General features: G+C 36.3%; 1 protein-coding gene across 2 annotated transcripts; it reads left to right on the top strand.

Moving 5' to 3' along the window:
- The first annotated feature begins 19,742 nt into the window (after positions 1 to 19,742).
- On the top strand, positions 19,743 to 24,458 carry LOC128019910 (Krueppel-like factor 5). 2 transcript variants are annotated; one of them, XM_052606259.1, is made up of 4 exons: positions 19,743 to 19,980; positions 20,959 to 21,755; positions 22,327 to 22,386; positions 22,971 to 24,458. In XM_052606259.1, exons 2-4 carry the CDS (start codon positions 20,966 to 20,968, stop codon positions 23,147 to 23,149), a joined length of 1,029 nt encoding a protein of 342 aa, XP_052462219.1. In that variant the 5' UTR covers positions 19,743 to 19,980; positions 20,959 to 20,965; the 3' UTR covers positions 23,150 to 24,458. The 2 variants fall into 2 exon arrangements, with proteins under 2 accessions (XP_052462219.1, XP_052462218.1); XM_052606258.1 differs by having other exon boundaries at positions 19,744 to 19,980; positions 20,954 to 21,755.
- Positions 24,459 to 24,754: the final 296 nt, after the last annotated feature.

Below are 24,754 nucleotides of genomic sequence, written 5' to 3'. Positions count from 1 at the left end.
AGAGGTCGACCTCTTCATCTCTGAAGACAATTCTCATTGCCCAATCTATTTTTCAAAAGTCAAGGATGATTTGGCCCATGACTGGCCCAGGCTCCTCCTTAATGCTTTTCCCCCGATCGCTCTGATCCACCAGGTCATCAGACGAATCAGTGAAGATGCCAAACAAGGTACTGTAGAGGAGCCAACCATGGCTCTCTGACCTATCACAGTTGTTGCTAGCAGAGCTATGCCCGATCTCCCTTGAGACGGGACCTCCTCTCTCAAGCCAACAGAACAATATGGCACCGCAGACCCGAGCTGGGGGCTCTTCATGTATGGCTTCTAGACGGGAGTAAGTAGACCTCCCAGAGAACGTCATGAAGACCGTATTGCAGGCTAGAGCTCCATTGACCATGCACCTCTATAGCCTTAAATGGTCAGTTTTCACTGCCTGGTGCACAGCCCAGGGTGAAGACCCATTCACTTAGATATTGTCTGTCCTCCAAGACTTAATGGATAGGGGCCGTACTCCCTCTCCCTCCCTATGTTGCAGATATCACAGCCTCTCATACTCCCATAGCCCAGTCTGTGGGCAAGAACAACATGATTGTTCATTTTCTGAAGGTGTCCAAAAAGCTGAACCCACCTCGCCCCTTCACGATCCCCACATGGGACCTATCCACAGTTCTTAGGGGCCTCAATGAGCTGCCCTTCGAACCGCTTCAGACTGCTAACTTAGGTTCTCTTCCTCCAGGCTCCAATGTCTGATAGAGGTTAGAGCACACTACACAAGGGGCATGGCCTCTTCGTGAGCGTGGTCTAGTGGCGTGTCTATTGCAGAAATCTTTGCAGCAGCCGGCTGGGCCTAGCACATTTGTCAGGTTCTACAACTTGGATATTCCTTTTGGCGGGCTCGGGCAGGCTCGCTCACCATAGGCTCGTGCCGCTCCACCATTGGTACATTTCTATCGAACTCCACAAACTAATGGTCATGCAATTTCACTGTGTGATTGAAAAAAGGCTTCAGAAATTGGAGAAAAGGACTTTTCCAATATCGTCTTAGCCTAAATTGCTTAAGATGTAGTACCATTTCCGTATCTAAGGGAACCGAGGTTACGTTAGTATGTTAGTATGTGCGACTGGCAGCACAACAAGAGCACTTTAAGTTCTCTCTATTGTGCAAGACAACATGTGCATGCACCAACACCATTTGATTAATAGCCTCTTTTCTTCTTTGTTGTACAGAATATATCCAGCTTCAAGAAGCTTTGGAGCATTGTACTTGGAAAACAAAGAAATAATTAAATTTATCTTTCTGGAAAAAGAAATCAATTAATAGTTATTTCCTGTTTCATGAATGTCACTAAGACACTAAGTAACTTTACAGTAAAGTGTAGTGGCATATTTAATGTTTTTGGCCAAATTATGCTTAATTTGCACTTTGCATTTTTTATGTGAAATAGAAAAAAAAATCAGTTTGAATTACTGTTCAATTTAACAATCAAAATGTTAAAAACTTGGCAAGTGCTTTTAAAAGGATAGTTCACCATGTAAATTGTCATTTACCCAAACCTATATGACTTTCTTCTCCTGTGGAAAAATATATTTTTTTTTTTTTAAGAATCTCTAAGAATTTCCTATTCTACTTGTAGAATAGCAAGGACTTGGCTGTAAATGTAAAGTATGATGCATATTTAATGTTCTGACTTAATTATGCTTCAAGACATTGCAACGTCATTGTAAAAAAGGGAGAAACAATGGCTAGTTCAAATAAAGATTTAGTAATAGTTCACCCCCAAAAATTTTATTGTCATTATTTATGCATCTCCATGTTACTCCAAACCTATGTCTTACTTTCATCTGTTGTAAACAATATAATTGTTTCAGTGTCTTGTGTCTTCAGAATTTTTATAATTTTTTTTATTGTTTTTTTTATTTTTTATTTTATTTTTTTGATGAAGGTTTTGACGTAAGAATGATTAAGAATTTCAAGGAATGGGAATAGCAAGGAATTGGTTGTAAATTAAAATATAGATGTATATTTAATGTTTTGGGCCTGATTATGTTTCAACACATTTACCAGACCCCATTTGCTTATATATTTTATTTATTTACTTTTATTTTTTTCCAAATTATGGCAAAATTTGTAAGAAAACAAGATATCACATTATCAGATTTTTTCTTATTCTTTTATAGAAACAAAAACATTACTGCCAAGGAATAAAAAAATACATCACAGCCAAGCATGGTTATAATTGCCATGTTTGTGGTGCTTGGTTAGATTTATGTCTAAAAAGATTTGCCTGTTTCTGTTCTGCATACAGGAGTATTATTTATTGGGGGTGATAGTGTTGCTATCACAAAAGCTTCTCTGCTCAATTGTTCTGTTTCCAACTTGGAGGGCTGCCCGTGGCCTTTTTTTTTAATTATTACTCTAACTATCAGCTCCATTTTCCTCTTCCTGCTTTTTTCCTGTTAGACACTGAGACAAGTCACTCCAATGTAACAATGAGGGTGATTTCATTTGACTTATCTCACACACTAACTACTAAACCAGCTGCCCAGACTTTGATCCAATGTACTTCCTGCAATGGACTTTCTAAACAGGCAGTAACTATGCTGTCATTACTTCAGAGCAGCAAAAAACATTTCAAATTGATTATTTTACCTGTTGCCTGGGTCCCACTGGACCTAGAAAGAAAGCAGACCTGGTGTAGCAGTGCTCCAACCTACACATTTTGCCAAGGCAAATCTTGAGACAATGGTGTTAATATAGCCATGTGATCATTGAATACCACAGGGGCATTACGACAGGAAATCATACGGACGTGTAGAATTAGCATATACTTCTGAAAGAAAAAAAAATAACCCCCATGGTTTGGGAAATGCCCTTTTATTTTTACCACTGTCCTTCGTTCTCCCAATGGTTAACACAGCCATTACTTCTATTGTATTGTGAATGAGAGAAAATAAGTCACACAAACTTTTAAGGGATTTTCCCTTTCTCCATTAACCATTGTTTTTCACATGGGCCAAATCATTGACATTGCTTTAGGCTTTCGGGTCAACACAGTTTAATATAAAAAGAGTCGAGATTAATTTAGCAATCTGTGACATCACTGCGTGAATAATTCATTCTGAAGGCCAGATAAGAAATTATCTGGGTGGGAATTAATAGCGCTTATTTAATAACATTCTCCCACGGTTTCTCGGCGCTACATGACGGCGCTGGAATCGCAGAGAGTGGGTTCAAGAATCAAGGCGGATGATTCATTCGCACTCCTCTGGTAGTTGAGTTTGATGGATCATTCTTAAAAGCGTTGTCGCTAATCTTCAGCTCCTCTTTTTTAGGTTATTCACAGATCAGTGAGTTTTCCGGCTAATCCGGGTTTTGATGCTCCCTTGTCTGTGTACATGGTATTCATCATATCTTGACAAGAGGAGTCCTTCAGACAACAAATAACCTTCAGTAAGAGGACGTGAGCAGTAGATGTGCAGTTATTTTGGATATGTATCACAGAGGGGTAAGAACACAGCGGGAGATGAATGGTGTCCTTGTTGGCAGTGGGAATGGACCCATTTTTGGTTCCTTGGAATAATCATTCTGAACCCTAGCCATGCCTTCGACAACTTAATCAGACAGCCTACTACCTGTAAAGTGGCTGGGCTGATTTGATTGCCATTTTTATTGGATCTCCTGCCCATAAATCAAAGCAATGGGGACGGTTCTACAGACATGACCACTCGTCATTCGCTAGTAGCCTTGGAAACATTGTTGTGGGAGTTGTGCGACTAGCAGTGGGGGTAAATCAGACTTTGGAAAGTTTGCCCCATCTCCAGAAGAGCGTTATGGTTAGAGTAAATCATCTTGAAAATTGATGTCACTTTGCCAAAGTGCTTCACCTATCCCTTGACGGGGCTCTGTCATCCCGTGTCAATGTCAGCACTTTCATCTTGCTTTATAAAAAGTGGCTTTTCCACATGACGGGCGACTAAGGGATCTCTAAACTGAACTTTTCACAAATAAACTGCTTGGGAACAATACATATTTAGAGCTTCTCAAGTTTTACTGTTTAAAGTAACAGCACACACAAAAAAATAATACTCTTGTTATTATTCATTCTGGCGTACAAGCAGAAATGTTGAGTACATTTCACATATATTAAATGCATACATGTTGTCAATTTCCCCAAATAAATATATACATTAAATAAAAAAATAAAAAAATGAATATCTTTTTTTTTTTTTTTTGAAGCAAGAGACAAAATTGTCTGATTTTTTTTTTTTTTTTTTTTTACATTCTTAAAAATACCACACTTTTTATCTAAATTCTTTTTGAAAATTCTCTTATATTCTGAAAAATAAAAGTGCATTATTAAAGTAAAATAGGACGCAAATGGCCAGTCCCGCTGAATCAAAAATATGAATTTAAAAAGTAATTTGATTTTGGAAAAAAATCAAATGGAAAGTATTCAAATATCAAGGGGCTCTATTGAGATGTCCTTTCCAGTGGTGTGTCAAAAGTGAGAGTGCTAATGAAATGCTAAGAGCTGGAAATTGCCATCTCGGATATGTCTAAACCAGTAAACTGGTAAACAAGGCTCCTGTTAGGAACAAGGATGATTTGAATCAACAAGGGTGAACAGATATGGATACTCCCTGCATTAGTGTTAATAGGAATAGATTATGGAGGGATTTTGCGATGTGACCTTCAGTGTTCTAATTGAAATAGTATTCAGAGTCAGCAGTGGAGTAATCAAGTTAAACACAGTATCATAAATCATCATGAGACGCGCTGTCACAACTAAGCCATTAGCCCCCTGTTTTCATCCACACACCCTCATGGAAATATCTGCCATACTGCTCCGTAGGTTAATAGGAACAGAAATGGCATTTAAAGTCTATTTGGATCAAATGTACCACGCGCCTGAAAGTAGAACTTCACTAATTTACAGGTAATATGAATTGATGTGGTTATGGTAGGGACTACTTGAACCGACAGTGCAGTTGGACTTGGGACTGCTGGGAGTGCGGACTTAATTTTCATTTGGTCTTTAACATACAGGATTCAACAGGTCATTCTAAAAAAAAAAAAAAAAAAAAAAAAAATACAATAATTTAAAACAATTTACAATTGACTTGCGCATAACAAAATAAAAATGTTTGGTAGCTATAAAATGTTAAATAGAATATTGTAAATGTACCTGCAATAGGTTTTTAAACAGGGTTTCCCAAACTGGAGTTAGTAAGTTGAGCTAAAAAAAAAACGTAAAAAAAAAAATAAGCTAAAATCAAAGACACCATAAAAAAATGCAAAATGTAATTAAAATAAAACAGTACACAATTTTTTTTTTTTTTTTTTTTAAATATTAACTTAAAATCTCAGGAGGTTCTTCATGTGAATATTTAAGTCAAAGGGATTCAACAACAACAATAACAAAAATTCTGGCTGAATAAACTTTGACGTTTAGCATTTGTGCTCGCTTCCTGTGACAGTGGGTGGTTTGTCAAACTTCCTAACATCTTTATTTATATCAACAAGTACTCTCCTAGCAAATAGCTTTTTAATTGTTACAAAATGAGTAAATTAGATACTAAACAGTCGGTTAGCGTCAATGAAACGTCTTTCACAGAACAGTGACCACAAAACTTGTCAGAACGCTGATAAGCGGCTGAACTACAATGCTTACATGGCATTAATCAAATAGCTGCGTCTAATTAAACGGGTTTAAAACACGGCTTTTTCTAAATGTTGCTCAGGTATCGCAATAATTTTTGACCACCCAAGCCTGGAAGACAAATAATTAGAACTGCCACACCATTCTGATGAGTGATGTCAGCGTCTCGGAGTGACCTTCCCACTGCTAATTAATTTTCATCCCGAGAAAAAAAGAAAAAAAAAAGACCCTGTTGTTGCACATTATTAATTGAGTTCATGAAAAGATGCGGCTGATTAATTTTTGTTGATAATACTTGTCATTCCAGGGAGCGTTGGTGATCATTTTATGGCTTTTTGTTTTAGCGCTCCTCAAAGTTGGTCCGAGTCATCTGCAGTGCCATTAATTTCCTCCAAAGCTGGAATTACAGGACAAAAGTGGTGCTTTGTTTTGAAGTGTATTGACCATAAAAAAGCAAGGAGTTACTGTTTAATGTTGGCCAGGTCATATGAGAATAACTGTCATGTACTAAAAAAAAGACCACAGAGGTTGTCAAAATCACCTTTGGAAATACTTGTGAAACTCTAAAGGCTGGACACTTTAGCTGTACGGGAAAGTTGGTGAACCCTTTGGAATTATCTGGAATTCTGCTGAACTGACAGGACCGTCTGACTCAAATTACCCCCATTTTAAAGCTGTCGATATCATAGAGCTTTATATCTATTGCACTTTCATATCTATCTATCATAGATTTTCTCTTCCTGTCATTGCTCAATATGGCTAGTAAAACATTGTTCTTTCAATGATCTTGATTGTTCAAATCATGTTTTAAATAAAAGTATGCCATTTATTATTATTATCTTGAATACGAGCAGTGCTTCAGTGGTTTGCCATAGAAATACGAGCACCAAAGTAAACCTGATAAAGTCGGATTGTGCCATGACCCGATCTCCTGTTTAGCATAAGTCAATATGTGAGACCTAAAAAGCTTCCTAAAATAAATGAAAAATAATATCAGCTTTAGTTATTACTTACAAAAAGATCATATCACAGTTCAAAAGCCATGTATAGAAAAATCCAAAGAATTTCATACAGGCTACAAACTTTCCTTCACAGATGCATGTTGTCATTGTAACCGTCTCCAAATGTTGTAGGCAGTTAATGGCACTCACAGAAATATTGTGAGTGCCATTAAAAAAGGCCTTTCTCAACATTAAATGAGTCCCCAGCTCAGAAGGGCTGCTATTCTTTGATAAGGTATAGCTGCAGAATGCTGTAAAGAAAACCATTATGAATTGATAATGCTGGGCACAGACTTGTTATTAGAAAAAGAGAAAAAAAAAGTATTTTATCTTAAACGTCTCACTCTGTGAAATGCAAGATGTCATTGAGCTGGTGAAAATGTATCCCTTAATGAATATTCAGACAATTTCCAAGCATTGTCCCTGACGGCGTAAATGTATATGAATAGCACAGTGTGTCGTGTTTGTAAAATGACATTAACAGAATAGTAATTATACAGGAGCACTGTTATATTTCACTGCAGTATGTTATTATGCTTGACATTATAAAATAATACTTGAGGACTAATAAACAGAATTCTTTGTGTAATTTCTATGGCGACATATATTTTACAATGACAAACACTGGCCTTAGCCTGCAGTCTTAAAAGTATTCAAAATATGATGATTTAAACTGGATGTGAACTGATAAATCCTCAGTTGGAGGGAAACATAGACTTTATGGCTTCACAAAATTAATCCACTGGTTCGTGGTTGACCTTGTCATTCCCAAAGAAGCTTAAAACACAACAACACATTTACAGAATAGTTTACTTGTTTCTTATTTTTTGGCTATAGTTTTGAACCCTTTTTTCTGTGGCCTTTGATCTGGAATTTTAATTCCTCTTTCTTTTTCTCAAAAAGCATATACAATCATTTAAATATCTCATAAAATATCTCATAATAAGTCCGTCCTGAAAGTTTTGTAAAGAATCAAATAGCAAAAAAAAAAAAAATATATGATTTTTCTCCCTGAATTCCACTGTTGCACAATCCATTGAAACAAATCCAAAATTTTACTTATATTAACATAACTACTTTAGTATAGAATTTAAAGTATGCTTGTTGCTATGAATATCCTTTCCAGAGTAGCATATGGAATAACAAAGACTACAAGCACATCAATTCTCTGTTTAGTGTTATTCAAAAAGTAAAATCAAAGTAGAGATTTATAATACAGTTATACATATAAAACACGCACAAAAGTGCTTTAAACAGTCAAGACTTTGAAATGCTAAAAAGCTGAATAAAAGAATACAAGTATTGGCGAGCAATCCAGGAGCGTAAACAGAGGGGATATCAGGGGATTCATGACTGATTGCCATTCATCTCTTAACCTGAAGGAGATCGGCTGCTTGAATCCTCCTTCTCTGGAGGTGAGCATATGGACAGTGCATCTGTTTTTTTTCGGCGAGCTGAGCGATTCTACGTCGAGCTTAAAACTGGGATCCTGTCCAACTCAAAAGTAAGTTGTCCCCACTTGATAAATGGTGTGTGTTTTCCAGATTGCATGTTTGACCATTCAAACTTAATTAATCACTAGTGTTCAAAGATATTGTTTCATGTTGCATAAAGGCTCAAAAAGTGTTATTTGTTTTCATGTTCAGAAACACAAAAAAACTGCTATCAACAAAAATACTAAGTGCCACTTCAAGGCTACTTTAAGTTTGGGCAGCCATAAAGTAGTTAACATGAGCAAGTGTTCGCCTTTGGAAACATTAACCAAACAATGAAAGCAATTCAGAAAGAAGAAGAAAAAACCATTAGACCATTTTCATTTGTCTCTTCAAACACAAGTCCCTGAATAAACCATGAGTGTTTCCTAAAACAATATAGCTTTCAGCACCACCCACTGGTAAGAAATATCCTATATAAATACTTCACCCACCAGGACTGCAGAGTCTCTCTGAAATTATACTCTCACGTGCTCTAATCTCACAAGACGTTGACCCTCTGTCATTTCAAACCGCCTTTCACCTCTCACTCACCCCATCAGAGAGCATTCGATCATCTGTAATTGTGATCACACATCACCCTTACAAAACAACTGCTGCAAATGCAATCTATAACTGGACCCAAACAGGGGAATGGAAATCCCATTCCTGGGAGCTCTAAAACAAACAATGTTAGTCCTATCAGTAACCTTTATCCTGAGAGGACAAGGTTAACACCGACACTCTGTGAATTGGTGCACCCAAAATAACAATTGCACCAAACAACACAATCAGAACGCGTTCCCTCATTGTTTAATGTTCTGTTTTTTTTATCTGCGATATCTCCCAGCCTGCTCTTATCTTTGACCCTCAGCTTGTAGCTTTGTGGCAGCTTCCCTTTTAGATGGCTGATGACCTTGGGAGGGTTGTCATTAAACCCTGACCCATTTGATGATTCCCTCATGTGGAATACATATGCCAAACGGGAGCCGCTTTCACGCAGCAGGGGTGACGTGAAATACTTACAAAAATATGACTTGACACACTTTATCAAATGGGGAAAGATGAAGACAAAACAGCTGCTGCTGCTGTCGTAAGCAATCTGGCCGTGATTGAATAAAAGTGTCAAGAAAAGGGCCGCTTGATGGTCTTTTGTTCTCTCCCATCCAGGTTGATGTTAGTTTGAGCTGTCAGGGGGGAATCACAGCTGTGTGATTTATCAATACTCCAGTGACCTTGTAGCCGGTGGAGGATGAGAGCAAATCTTGCTGAATGCCCAGAAACTATCCACATTTTGGGTCTCTGTGCCAAGTGGCGCATCGGCCAAAAGAAGGGAGTTTGCTTGCCATGTGGATTTCTTTGACAAATGCAAAAAACTAAAGAAAGATAAAACTACACTAAACAAAAAGGTTTAATGAACAACATTTTTGTAACTTGATTTGTAAATATACTACTATTGTTCATTCATGATACACTCATCCTAATTTATACAAATGGAATGTATATAGATATTAAGGGAGGACATTAAAAGCAAAACTATTGTATTTTCAGGCACTAGTCAATTTTGAGATTTTGGGCTATTTTTCTGTATAACTTGTCTTCTTTTAGATTAGTATTATGAAAACAACCAAAGTACACATTGTAGTGGTTCTATTTTATTAATCTTAATCTACTTGCCCTTAAGATTTTAATTACTTCAGTACCATTTACATACACAAAATTTTCCTATTTAATTCCTTTCTTCTCAAAGTTTTTGGGGAACTGGAGAAAATATGGTAATATCTATTATAAAATGTTTAACCTGTTCATTGTTTACCCTGTAGTGTCTTGCCTTATCATTAAATATAGTGTCTTGCCTTGTCATTAAATAAATTCATTAATCATTTGAATAAACAATAATATTGATCCTTAATACAAAATATTACCAAAAAAGGGGAAGAATAAAGATATTAAAGATGGTCATATATATCAAGCAGAGATTTTAAAGCATGCGTGTCCAAAAAAAGAAAGAGATAGAGAGAGAGAAAAGATGGACAAATCAGCAAATTTAACATGACTGTCCCTGCTGATATGTCTTTAAACTTGTTTAAAACAAAGTAGAAGACAACATTCCCACAAATGTGTCTTCATATTTTTTTTTTCCAAAGGACAAGCATTGTTATGATATACCAGATGTTATACCAGCATTGCACATTCATTACTCCCATAAACCCATCTGTGGAATAGATTTTATGCAAATTATTTCGGGGATCTGCATAAATAAAGTCCTAATTAATACCTTTGAAGAAACCTCTGTACTATTTAATACTAAGGCGTTCTTAATTATGAAGGGAAAGGTAAGATGCCCCCAGGTAAAACTCGACAAATGAATAGCGATCAAGAAACATGGCGAGTTTTGTACTCTGGACAATTTGTTCTTCTGACCTGTGATGGAAGAACCATTCAAATAATGCAGCCTAATGTATGACCCACTGTGATCATTTCTCATTGGATAGCTATTTGATAACTTACTGCTTGTGTTTTTTAAATGGTATACCAGCCAGCATGTTTAAATGCCGTAATGCATACAAGATGCTTAAAATGAAATTGTTATAACTTACATATGCCTACTTATATTTCCATAAATAAATAAAACCTTACCTGGCATAGATACAGGATATTAATATATTATATTAAATAACTACATAAAATAAACATATACAATATGCACACATGAATGTCCCACTAAAAATAGCTCAGAAAAGGGTAGTTCTGAGAGGAAAACTCTATTGTTTGTTTTCAAATGCAACTTGGTTTGATATGATTACACTCAATTCAGAACAATCAAATTTCACAGGGAACACTGGAGTCTATTTAAAGAGGTCTTTGTATCAATGCTTCTAATAGAACCTAATTAATTTCCCCCCATTTCACTAGGAATGCACTACATGTTTAACCAGATGCCTTCGGAGCAGTCCATTGATTGGCAGGTCTGTTTTACACCAGGCACTGATGGCTTTAATGTTGAAGGTGCCCCTTTGTTCAGATTTTATTGATTTGAGCCAGAAGTGGCTTAGCTTTATCATAGTATTCCACATCAGTTTCATGACTTAACCAGTGCATTTCACATGACAGTAAATAACACTGTTGGTCAAATAATTCATTAGCAAAACAATTACAAGAATAATAATAGGCAAATTTGTGCATACTTGAAGTTGAACAGAGACGAGTGAAGAGAAGGGAGGAGTAGACAGAGGCTAATAGAGACAGCTTTGTCATGTGATTAGTGGTCTGCTCTGAAGGAATCTGGCCAATGACTAAACAGGAGGAGGTGTGGACAGATCAGCTAATGGCTCGGAATGTGGCAGCTAAAGAGCTACTCGTGTATCATATACAGTTGTTTCCCTTATATTGCCTCTAAATAAACAGTGAAAACAGGGGAAGTGTTGGTTTTAGATCGTTTATCAGATGTCCATAAATATTAAATATAGAAATAGTTAATAAATAGTAATAGAATAGCAACAGAATCTTAAAATGTTATAGCAGCCCTAAAATGTTTTTGGAGACTGTATATATCTACACCATAAATGTAATCGACTGTAGATAGATAGATAGATAGATAGATAGATAGATAGATAGATAGATAGATAGATAGATAGATAGATAGATAGATAGATAGATAGATAGATAGATAGATAGATAGATAGATAGATAGATAGATAGATAGATGAAAATCATTTGTTGCAGATGCCATTTGGCTGAATGAAATATGATTTGGTAATTTAAGTGTGGCTTAAGTGTAGGGGATTTTTTTCCTGCTGCCCTCAAAAATGGCAGCTGTCTCCTGCAATCTTACAGCTGAATAGAGGCATAATGATCTGAGCCTTCAGTGAAAATTACAGCATTATAATCTTACTCATTTGATGCAGCAATTGGACAGATGTTCTCTCGATTTGACGCTTTTTTGGTTACAAAACGTCCTCCATGAGGCTTACAAATATTTACCCATGTAGCAGTGGAAACTCGTTATGCTGGAGTAGATAAGCTTTGTATGTTTGACTAAAGCATTGCTCTGCCATTTCTTAATTGCTTCAAATATACAAACCTCTCAAAGAGGTAAATACATTGTTTTTAAAAATAAGCTGACAAATTTAGCTTACTGTTTCAACACAGATCATCTCCATTTCCTGAAGAGACTTTCTTGAGTGGGTATCAATGTCTAAATTACAATTCTGTGAAGACAGTAGATGTTAACCTTTTGTGGAATACTTTGAAGTTTTTATCAAGTGGTATGAACTCTGATTTTGACGGCACCCATTTACTGCAGAGGATTGAGAAGCAAGTGACGAAATGCCACATTTCTCCAAATTTGTTCCAATAAGAAAACAGAATTCTTAACTGAGCAAAAAACTATATGACAGACAATGATTTTCTTATGTTTAATTTCATTTGTATTTTTTGCAATTGCATACTGTGATATAATGTAATATGTCTCCTTTAGATTATTAAACATTATACTATGGCAGAAAAAAATTAAGTAAACTGATTTTTTGGTTTTGTCAAGGAAATAAAAATGGGAATTATTAGTCCAATTGCACATTTCATTTAATTCCAGACACAAAACTAATATATATATATATATATATATATTACGTTTATATATCTTATAGTTGGTACTGTATACCTTGCAGTTTGCAAATAAAAAATATGCAATTTTCATGAGACCAGAATATTACTACCAGACTGGGAACTTTTTAACTATCTTGCTACTTTGAATTTGGATACACTTGAGTGTTCCCAGACATCATTTTGTTCATTATTTCTGTGTTCAACAAAAAGCTGTTTCTGCTGTCTCCTTTCTCTCTCTCTCTTTCCTTAACAAGGGACTCGTTGTCTAGCAGGGAGAACACCTGTAAGATACTGATGAGCGTACCTGAGCCAACCGTCCTGACCGAATCAATGTGCAATTATTTCAACTGAAGATCCACCACTGTCCACATCAAACGCTCCACATTCCTTGGGAAGATTAGCCAAAATTATCTTTTATTATTTTGGCCTGCATGGACGAATTGAACTCGATCTGGTCTGCATTGTGATGAAATTCGAGACAGCTTGAATGGCAGTGGAATGCTTGGAGTTTGGATAATACTTACCTTTTATGAAAGGGACAACGGCGGCAGGAGATTAATAACTGAACACTGCGTGCCTTCACTGATACTATCCCTCTGGTCGTCTTGTAAAAGCCTGTTGAGAGGTTAAATTAAATTGCTGTAATAAATGTTTGGTTTCAGCGACGCTGTATCATTGAAAATCAAACAAACACTGACAGGCTTTTGTGCGATGAGGATCAGAGAGAAAATGAATAGGCGGTGAGGGGCGGGGGGCATGTAGGGAAGTATTATGTACATTTGAAACAGACTTGTTTTCACTTAAACATGAATTAAATTGGAGCTAGAGGAACAATTATACTGATGAATGTTTTTGGCGCTACTGTAATTAAATTAATCCATTTAATTAACAAATTATATTGAATTGAGCAACATTGTGTTCTCTCTTACAAACAAGCAAAAATTATGCTGTGGAAACTATTGCAAAGATCAGAAGGGAATGAAACTGTGTCCAATAAAATGCACAGACAAAGACAAACCAATAGAGTGTGTATTGTCATTTGTTGTAAAACAATCACGGATGATTGTGACGCACGGGGGAAAACATAATTGGATGAAAACTTTTTCATACCTTAATGGGCTACTCTAGAGAGATCTGGTTTCCTCATTTGCAAATTCAATTTGATAGCATTCTGACAGCACACTGCAGCTTTATAAATGTATTCAAATCACTAAATTATTACAACAACTTACATTATGCTCAAAGAAGCAGTTAGATTGGCTTAAAGGCTCACACTTGGGTTCACTGTATCAAATAAATTATATAGAATGTATTACTAGTTTAATGCAACTACAATTTGGCTACTAATTATTGTTACTACTACTACTACTACTACTACTTCTACTACTACTACTACTACTACTACTACTAATAATAATAATAATACATCTTAAAGCAAAATAGAATAATCCTATTAATAACAAAAAAGTTTTTATCCTTATATTCAGAGTTAGATCTTGGATGACTGGCTGTCTCACGACTAAACAATGCCATCTAGAGGCAGCGGGCTGACACTTCAGTAAGTTTGACCTACTCTGACAAGACCTGTGGTATGGATCAAATGTCATCAGGAAAAACAGTGGCGGACGAAGTCAGGACTGAAGATGTTGTGTGAATATATTGTGAGTATATTAATCAAGACTTGTACAAAATTAATTACAGAAGTGTCAAAACGCAAACATCATTAACACCGAGAAAGCGTTTCACTGACCACCTCACGTTATCTCATTGAGGAAAGCTGAAGAGCTGGTCTCTTTGGGATGGGATTATTTAATATAGAAGTCCTTCGGGAATGTTTCAAATGTTGATACGAAAAAGAACTGTTTTATGGCAATTTTGCAGCGGAATAATTTCTATGATTTATTGTATATTAATTTCTATATCTTAAAACATATATTGTTTTATTTAGCCTACTAATAACATATTATTTATTATTCGCATTTAAATTATTTGCTGCCATGTTTGCTCATGGAAGCTCTTCGTGGCTCATGTGTAGTTCCACCAGCTTAGGCTAAATGGTTCAGCCAAACCCTGACCCCTTAGCAAAATCCAGTTGCTTACAGAGAACTACACTAATAACATATTTTTGTAGGCCAAACCACAAGTCAGTATCACCTTTGTACCCTCGAGAAAAGAAAAACACACACACACACATTTTACATTGGCTTTTCAATTATTGCAGAGAAGAAGACCTGTGACCAGCAAAAGCTTGCATGTTTTGTTCATCATTATAATCTTCACCAATAATCAAAACTTTTATAACTAAATACAATTGCCACAAACAAAAAGGCTAAAAGTAGGCTTATAAACAAACTAAACCACCGACTCCTACATCACCACCACAACACCTTCGGTCTTGAAAGTTTGAGTTAAAATAGTTTGCAAGAATGTGATTATAAACACTATAAGTATGTAAAAAGTGGTAAAGAGGTTTACACATTCAACATGATGATATTTCATATTAAAGGTTGTATTACTGATGCATTTTACTAGTAATACTTAAAAATAAAGCATGGAAATATATTCAGCTTGTGTTAATCACAGACCTTATTCTTTCAATAATCTTAACAGTTCAAAAAAACTTATTTTGGTTTTATGAATAGTCTGACTGGGAAACTTAAAAATAATTTCCACATGATTGCTTTTCTTATTACTTTCAAAGTATCATAATTTTGCCTAAACAGCTTCATAATGAATTATATATTTTTTTCTACTGCTAGGCTCAGTGACTTTGAAAGATCAAAGATCCAGAAAATTATGGCAGCCACAATATTATACAGAAATTAGGCTTTAAACTTAGATATAAAACTTGGCATAAACTTTGGTTATGGCTTATAGGTTTAAACAGAAAAGCCTACTTGCTCCTGTTTCCTAATCAGAAATATGCAGTTCTAAATAGATGCATTGTTTTTTTCACCAACACAGTCTAAACAGTTAGTATTTCTATATAGTTCTCACTCCATAATATAATTTTGTTGACAGAATTTATTGGTGTGTCAAGTGTGTCTCTGTAGTGGACATTGTATTTTAGTGAATATATCTGAGACCTCACATGTCACAGTTTTAATTCTGGATGTCCTGTAAACAATGTAATAACATGGAAAAATACTAAATTCACAAAGCTTTTCTTTTTTTCTGGTTCTCAGGAGGCTATAACCAGGCAACAGATGATGATGCTAGCCAGCTAATGTGAGAGTTTCTCAGTTTTGCTTCCCAATTATTGCTCAGCCAGATTTAAAAGTGAGTCTTACATGTGAGTCTGGCCCCAGAGAAAGAGAGTAACCAATGATTGATATCTCCTATCAGACTAATTGGGTTGACAAGTGTTTATACATAATCATATAAATATCCTCATCAAAAGCCTAGGATTGACTCACAGTCAATTTAGTTATTAAAAGACATAAGCTTTTGTCGTAAATTGCACTTGGAGTACACACTGAACCTCTGATGACTGAAAAAGACTGATGACTTTGATATTTCTGCTGAGTCGTCATCGGAATAAACATCAGTATTCCAATTTCTTCCAAACTTTTTTTCTCTATCACATAACTGCTGTAAAATCTTTTTAACTGCTGACCTTCTTTTTAAAATATCACAGAATATGAACACAATTGGTGATCAATACAATCCTTTTGAGACAACCTTAATAATAGATGTATTGAATTTTTAGGATAATATATCAGGATCATTTTCTTGTGCATCGATTTTTACTAATCTTGAAAAAGAAATTGAGCGCTTAATGCAAATGCTTTCAAAACACCAAAGCCCTCACTCTGTATATGCCATGAATGCTTTGTTAAAACAGAATACATTTGCATTATACATTTTTTACTATGATTTGAAACAGTAAATGATAAAAAAAATAAAAATTCACATTCCGTCCGTGGAGAACAATTTTTAATCATGTGAGTTTCACCTTATTAGTTCATGTACAGTAGATGCTCACTCACATGCTTTGCATTTTCTGAATTCTGGCATCCAGTTGTCAGCATATCCTGAGTTTTTAATGACATGCAACATGAATTACTTGCATTCATATGCGGATGTCCGTGTGCCAACATCAACAGATGCTCCCTAGCTGCTATGATCCTTCAATTCTCTAATGAGCAACAGAAAATACTCGCCTTTGAATCGCATTCAAAACATAACTAGAATCAGTGGATCTTGATTTAACATTTGGCAATGAAGCATAGGCATTGCAAAACAAAATGTTTGAGCATGTATCTCACAAACAATGTCACAAATAAGACTTCATGACAACACATCAGTGAAATTAAATGAATTAAAAATCAGGTTTTTGCACATTTGTTTATGCTCTTCAATATCACAAGCAGTATTTCATTTTTTTTTTTTTTTTTTTTTTGTCAAAAGCATTAGTGAAAAAATATAGAAATAAATAAATTAAGACCATTCAAAAAATATCTTGAATAAATGTTCCACAGTTGTAAACCATACGGGTTTTGATTGTGAATAATTGATGACAGAATTTTCTTTTATGCCTTTACTGTAGTATTTTACACAGAAAAATTCTGATTATTGGTCACCATACTTGGCTGTATGTCATAACTTTACACTTATTTATTAAAAATGATCTGATTGCATATGTGAATCAATAGTAATTTTCAGAAAACCAAGTCAAACTTCACAAAAAGACACATCAGAGGTCCATTGCATTGTTCCAGTTTCAGTGGTTTGTCCAGCCTTTTGTCAAATCTCTGAACCTGTCCAACATGTGTCTGTGTTTTGCTAATATGTTTGATTTACAAATACATCTGTAAAGCAGGACAATGCAGGTTCACATATTAATGACATCATGACTCATTTGTCATGCTGACACATACTTTATGTTTCAATTATTATAACACTGATTTCATTTCTTAATAAAATGAAACTTCCAGGCACATTTTCACTAATAATTAGCAACATTTTCACTGTTAACATTTCCTACATAATTAAGCCAGACAAACATGCTTGTCTGACTTCCTTTAACTGTATTTTTTTTTTTTTGATTGATTGATTGATTGATTGATTAATTAATTTATTGGTTTTACAGAATAACTGGTTTTATGAACTCAATTTTCCTAAAGTGACATTCAATTTGTCCACAAATCAGCCTACCAAGGCATTCCAGTGATCATTTATGATCATGTGCTATTTTAATCAAAACATTCCTGATATTTGTCCCTGGCAGAAACTTAGCCTACTTCAACACTTCTCCTAGCATGTTGGCATAAAACATGCAATCCACACAGGCAGCTGCAGTGCAGTCAAGCAGTTTTGCATACCAGCACATATGGCCAAAGGGGGGGGGAGTGTGGTGGCATAAATGTGAATTAACCCATTCCATGGAATTCCATACTGTAATCATGTGGATTAAGGATTTCATAAATCAAATACAAAAGAATAGTTTTTGGTGTGTCTTATCTGGTCTGATTACCTTCAAGTGTTGTTGGGGAAACTGTTATAAACACTATAACTGTGTTATAATTTATAACACATGCGTGGTGCAGGTGGGTTTCTCCTGAAGTGCACTATCATCTCCACTGTTTTGAGTGTGTTCAGCTCCAGGTTGTTAAGACTGCACCAGACAGACAGCTGCTCAATCTCGCTTCTATATGCACACCCATCATTGTTCTAGATTAAGCGATGACTGTGTTGTCTCCCAACTTCAGGAGCTTGACAGAGGGGTCAGTAGAGGTGCAGTCGGTGTAGAGGGAAAAGAGCAGTGGGGAGAGAACATATCCCTGAGGGGTTCCAGTGCTGAAGGTGTGAATCTGTCAGAAAGCTGGTGATCTATTGACAAATGAAGCAGGGAACAGAGAGCTGGTTTAGTTTGATCTGGAGGAGTACTCAGTTGATTGTATTGAAAGCCGAACTGAAGTACACAAACAGGATCTCTACACAAGCCTCTGGTTTGTCGAAATATTGTAGTAGGATAGAATGCAGTCCAATCCACAGACCTGTTTGCTCGATAAGCAAACTTATTTTACTATTATTTAAAGGGGGTCCAGTGATGTCCTTCAGAAAAGCCAGCACCAGTCTCTCAAATTAAATAATGACCACAGATGTTAGAGCGACAGGTCTGTAATCATTAAAGGTGTAGTTCACTTCCAAAATAAACATTTCCTGATAATTTACTCACCCCCATGTAATTTAAGATACTGTATTCATGTGTTTCTTTCATCAGTTGCAAAGAAATTAAGGTTTTTGAGGAAAACATTCCAAGATTTTTCTTCATATAATGGACCTCAGTGGTGGCCAATGGGCTGAAGGTCCAAATTGCCGTTTTAAAGGGCTCTACACAATCCCAGCAGAGGAATAAGGGTCTTATAGTGAAATGATTTGCCGTTTTCAAAAAAAAGAAAAAAAAAAAAGAAAAATTATATTATATTTTTTTCACCTTATCCCACCCACCTTTTATGGGGGGGGGGGATCCCTGTGGAGATCCTTACATTTGTCTGAATTGGAGGGTTTTATTGTATGTTTTAGTTGATGTTTACTGCATTAATTGTCAGTTATGTTATTACGGTGTTTTGTATTTGTATGTGGGAAAAATAAATTTGTACTTTTCACAGTTGCTGGACAGGCCAATTTTGATGAACTTTGGGTTCCATCTGTGTTTTTATAAGTTCATTTCACAGTAACAAACATTTTTAATAGCTAAAATAGGTTGGTGAGTAAAAATTACATTATTTAATTACAAATACGCCACTAAAAATATACAATACCTAAATATCTGTATTTGTATGATAAAGTTCTGGCAATTACAGCGGCCAGTTTAATTAATACATAATAATACATACAAACTTATTTGTGTATTTTACAGCGCATTACCATGTTTTTTTTTTTTTTTTTCTTCACAAGACTATTACAGATCCTAAAAACCTGTTTGGGTCCATTATTAAATGTATGAAGAGAGAGCCCCGCCCTTTTTGAGGCATTAAAACGAGGCAGTTGCGTAATTTGTCTTGTCAAACGCGTTAAGCGCATGACATCTCTGGCTGGCTGTCCTGTCGTTCTCATTTGCGATGTATTAAATGACGTGATCTCCAGTTTATTTCAGCAGAGGACACGCGGTTATGGGCAACGCTTTGTTGAGCAGGATCCACGGCTAGATTAAAACCCCTCTAAGAACTGATCGAGGCATTGAGAGAAGACGATTACAGTGGATTTAATGACACTCCATCAAAGCATCACATTCTGGTAGAGTGAATCTGTAATCGCATGTTACATTGGTAAACAGTGCTGGGTGGCAAGCTTTCCGAAATGCCTGTGTTATTTATGATTTTGATCGGAAACATAACATAATCGCTGCACAGCTCATATTTTACAGTAATGTTTTCTAATGGTGTTTCTCCATATGAAGCATGCTAGATGAATTGTGCTGAACTCTGCACTGACCTTAATCTGAAAACTCCATAACAGCAGAGCAGCTGTAGGCTCTAAATTCAGATTGAGTATTTCCTAGTTTATGGATGTCGGAGAGAGAGAGAGAGCGCTTGTATGGGGGTTCCTTCTTTGGTGTAAGGTAGCAACAAGCCTTTTTATATTGAGATGCACACAAGTTGACTTGAAAATGGCTGAAATTTTTATTTTATTTTTTGAGTTTAAGAGTGTGGATCTAACAAAAAAAAAAAGTCAGTCAGTTTGAAGATGCATTGCTTTGAACTTGCTTTGCTTACTATCAAGCTCAGAGCATTAATGCCAAAGGGATATATGTAATAGGTGAAGAAAGCTATCCAGTAGCGTTTCCATGTCAATGGCAGTTGCTCTGCAGGAAAAATGCAATGTTTTGAGCCAATCAGCTGAGTGGTAAATACCATGTGACCATTGACTGTAGTGTCATGCTGATGGGACCATAAAAACTCACACAGTCCCAAAACCATCACTGAGCAAACATTCTGAACTGTGATGTGAACACAATTTGTGCTTTTAAAAGCTGAAAAAAGAATCAGACACTGGTAAAACTGTAAAATAATTAAATATTTAAGATTTTGTTTGAATACAGCGAGATCACAGTTAAAGCATCTGGCTAACAGGGACATGTTAACCAGCTTAACGTAGACTTTTGCTACATATTCATGGATAAATTATTGGGTATAGTTGAACAAACTTTTTTCTGGTTATGTATTGTATATTTTTTGTGGTGAATAAAGCCCTTTTTTTCATTCCTTAGATCAGAAGAGACATGGATGGATACCTGCCACCTCAGTTTCACATGTTGTCAGACCATAAGAAGTTTAGTCAAGAAAATTCCATGACGATGGACCAAGGCACACCTTACAGCATAAATATGAATGTTTTTTTACCGGACGTCACCTACCTAAGGACCGGCATGTGTAGACCTGTGAGGTCTGCGGCACCACAGGTAAAGACGGAACCTCTGCACTCATCTTTTAACTACTCCAGTTGCCACGGCTCGGTTGCGCCCACCACAACGCACCCGGAGTACACAAACCTCTACAGCCCAGCTGTGGAAACGGGTAGCAATGTTCACATCAAGCAGGAGACGCCATCCCTCGAATTCCCAGACGTTCCACTTTTTCAACTGTTGAATTCGGAGCTCGAGCCCAGTGTGCCTGGTGTCCACACCGATTCCCACAATGCCACATGCTCTCCAATGCCAGCGTATAACAGTATTCACCCACAACCCAGCCATATTGCAGAACGACCGCATTGTAATATGAGCAGCAGTGGATATTTGCTACCTTCCCAGTTTGGTCAGCATCCTCAGAAGAGGGCGGCCTATCTACCACCCTCCCCTCCAAACTCAGAACCGGGCAGCCCTGACAGGAGGAAGGAACTCATACAGAACTTATCGCCACCTCCGTCATATGCTGCCAGCATGGCATCTAAAATGGCAGGTCTTACCCCTGGACCAGCACTTTCTGTCCAAACACAAGCAGTTCCTGCCCAATACAACCGCAGAAACAATCCCGATCTAGACAAAAGGAGAATACACCACTGTGATGTACCAGGTGAGATTGAATTTAGCATCAAGACACTTCAGTATGCGATTATAGCATACACTTTATTTGACATAATATTCAAGGCCTTAAAAAGGAAGCTGCAGCTTTTTCCATGTAGACTATATGACGCAACGCAGGCTTAAATGGCTATTAAGATGATTTAATGTTGTTGAGTAGATATTGTGGACTAACATGACTAAACTTCGGGCAATTACCGGTCTCTAGGTTTGACTAAAAGGCTTAAGACACAATGGTATAACCTTTTGACATGGTATACTGTATGAGGCTGCGGGACATGTCAGAGTGGGCCAGAATTAGTTCAAAGGGATAGTTCACCCCAAAAACGAAATTTTCTCACCCTTGTGTCATTCCTAACCTACAAGACTTACTTTTTTCGGTGGAACACAAAGTAATATATTTTGAAGAACTTTTTTATGAACAAAAACCCAATTTTTTTTAAATACCTGCGTTTGTGTTCCTCAGAAGACAGACTATCCCTTTAAAGTTTATATAACAGATATGAGCTTTAATTTGAAAAGTTATGATATGTATTAACATTTATTGTATTCTTGTGCATCAGGATGTAAGAAGGTCTACACCAAGTCCTCACATTTGAAGGCTCATTTACGTACTCACACAGGTAAGACATTTAATAAGCAATATCACACAAACGAGAGAGCTGTTCACGCAATCGTCGGTGTATATGTCAACAAAGTTCAACTGCTATTTATTTAACAAATATACAAGACAATCAAAACGTATCTCTACCAACTGATGTGATCTGTGAAATGTATTTATTTGTAAAACATTCTAAAATAAAATATTATACATTTTTATTTATTTATGTATTTTTTAATGTGACCAATTCCATCAGTCACAGATATTCAGTGTAGGATCCATAAGACTTATTCAAATGATTACTTGACTGAGTCATTGTGAATTATTCATTAAAAGGGCTGGCTCATAAGGGTCATTTGGTCATAAAATGTACTTCAGTTGTTGTGCTCAATTTATTTGATTCATTAAAAAGTGCCAGATTAGACATTTGTCATTTGTTTGTGAACCAGACTGTACTGGTCAGACTGTATGTTTTTGTGTACAGCCTATGAGTGTGACTCTAGAAAGACCTCATCTTGCCATTATTACGCAGTACAAAGTGCTTTATCTCATCAAATTGTGGTGGTGCTCACCCCTCAACCTGTGTTGGCCTATGTTTTATTGCAGGCGAAAAGCCATACAAGTGCTCATGGGAGGGGTGCGACTGGCGTTTCGCCCGCTCTGACGAGCTAACGCGCCACTTCAGGAAGCACACAGGGGCCAAACCTTTCCAGTGCGCCGTATGTAACCGTTGCTTCTCCCGATCGGACCACCTGGCCCTCCACATGAAAAGACACCAGAACTAGAGCCGCCTGCTCTCGTTTTTCTGACGTTGCCGCAGGAGGGCTATCAGGACCTCTGTTGATGATACTAATTAGGATTTGGGTGTGTTCGCTAATCTTGGGTTTTGGCAGTTCATCAGGTACAACAGGACCAAACCCGGTCGTCGGTATGGCTCCTGTGGTCACAAAACCAGCTAATTGATGAGAACTCTGCTCATTTGCCAGATGGGACATTCTTGACATTCATGACTTGTTTGTTTTTTTCTTTGTTTGTCTGCATATAGAGATCATCTTTTTTATGACTATGTTCAATGTGCCTTTTTTACCTTGTAGAATTGAGGTGCCACGTAAAATGTACAATGTTCAATGACTTCTGGGCAATTTTATTCTTCTTTAAAGCAATATTTCAGGTTTAATACAATTTATAATTAGTTGACATCATTTGTGGCATAACGTTGATCATGTTAAAATCTTATTGTTTACATTATGTGGCTATAGTATTGAAACAAATCAGATTTTGAAAGTTGAAATACATTTTTGTGGGAATCAGCATTAAGCCACAAGTTCTGTCAACTGAGTTGAACTTTTATTGAACCCAGAATATTCTCGTAAATGACTATTCGTACTTGTATCACAAGGTAAATCATAAAATGAGCTGTAGTCTTAGTTGTAGAACCAAACTGAAGAACAGTCATGAGAACGTGAGCCACAAACGTAGACTCATAGTGAATTAACATCTCAAGCAGCACTTGATAAGACACTTCAGAAATTTGTGCGGGGGAGCCACCAGGTAATTAGAAAATTAAATGTATCTTCAGATCACCAAAGAGTTGGATGAAGTCCAAAATATGATGCGTTTCGAAGAGGATTCACTTTATTTAGGCAAAATGTTTGAAAGAGATCTAATTTGATTGATTGAAGTCCTTTATGTTAATTCCTGTGTTTTACTGAAATGCAATAAGTGGGTACAAATGCTGTATTTTTCCTGGCAAGACAAGGTCGGATATCGATTAGTTGTTTATTTTCCTTACTATGCATTTTTTGGGGATTAATAATAGCTTTAAATGTACATATGACGTGTATTTATTCTGCACAGATTTATTTTTTTCTTTTCTATTTTATAAAATGTAACTTAGTGCCCACATGAGATATGCACTGGGTTACTGGGAAGTGGTTTTAGAAATCTTTGTTCAAGATAATAATGCTCTAATGGCCGCATTATGTGGAACAATGTGGCAGCTGAATGTTTACATTAGATGGCTTGGCTTATGGTGTGTGTTACATATGTACGTGTGGCTCCATAAAACCTTATTTTTCATTACAGTGATAAAAATGATTACCGCCTTATTTTTCAGAGATTGCAAATGCATAACAGAAGGGTTAACAAGAAGGTAAACAGAAGAATTGTTACAGATGACAAGCTGATGTTGTTCCTGAGATGGGAGTAAAATAGTTTGGGTACATATGGAGTTTGTAATGTAATACAAGGATCCACAGTTTTCAATGTTCAAGATTTCTAACTAGAAGTTCTTCACTTGATGGCCAAAACAGAAAGAGAAAAACTTTAATTTCTGTGATTTAAAGTTCAAATTGCTTAAGATTGAAGTGTGAAACACACCCTTTAATCAC

This window comes from Carassius gibelio, chromosome A9, assembly GCF_023724105.1.
Source record: "Carassius gibelio isolate Cgi1373 ecotype wild population from Czech Republic chromosome A9, carGib1.2-hapl.c, whole genome shotgun sequence".
In the NCBI taxonomy this organism is placed as follows: domain Eukaryota; kingdom Metazoa; phylum Chordata; class Actinopteri; order Cypriniformes; family Cyprinidae; genus Carassius; species Carassius gibelio.
Note: the sequence above shows the minus strand (reverse complement) of the source record. Positions and strands in the feature narration are given on the sequence as shown.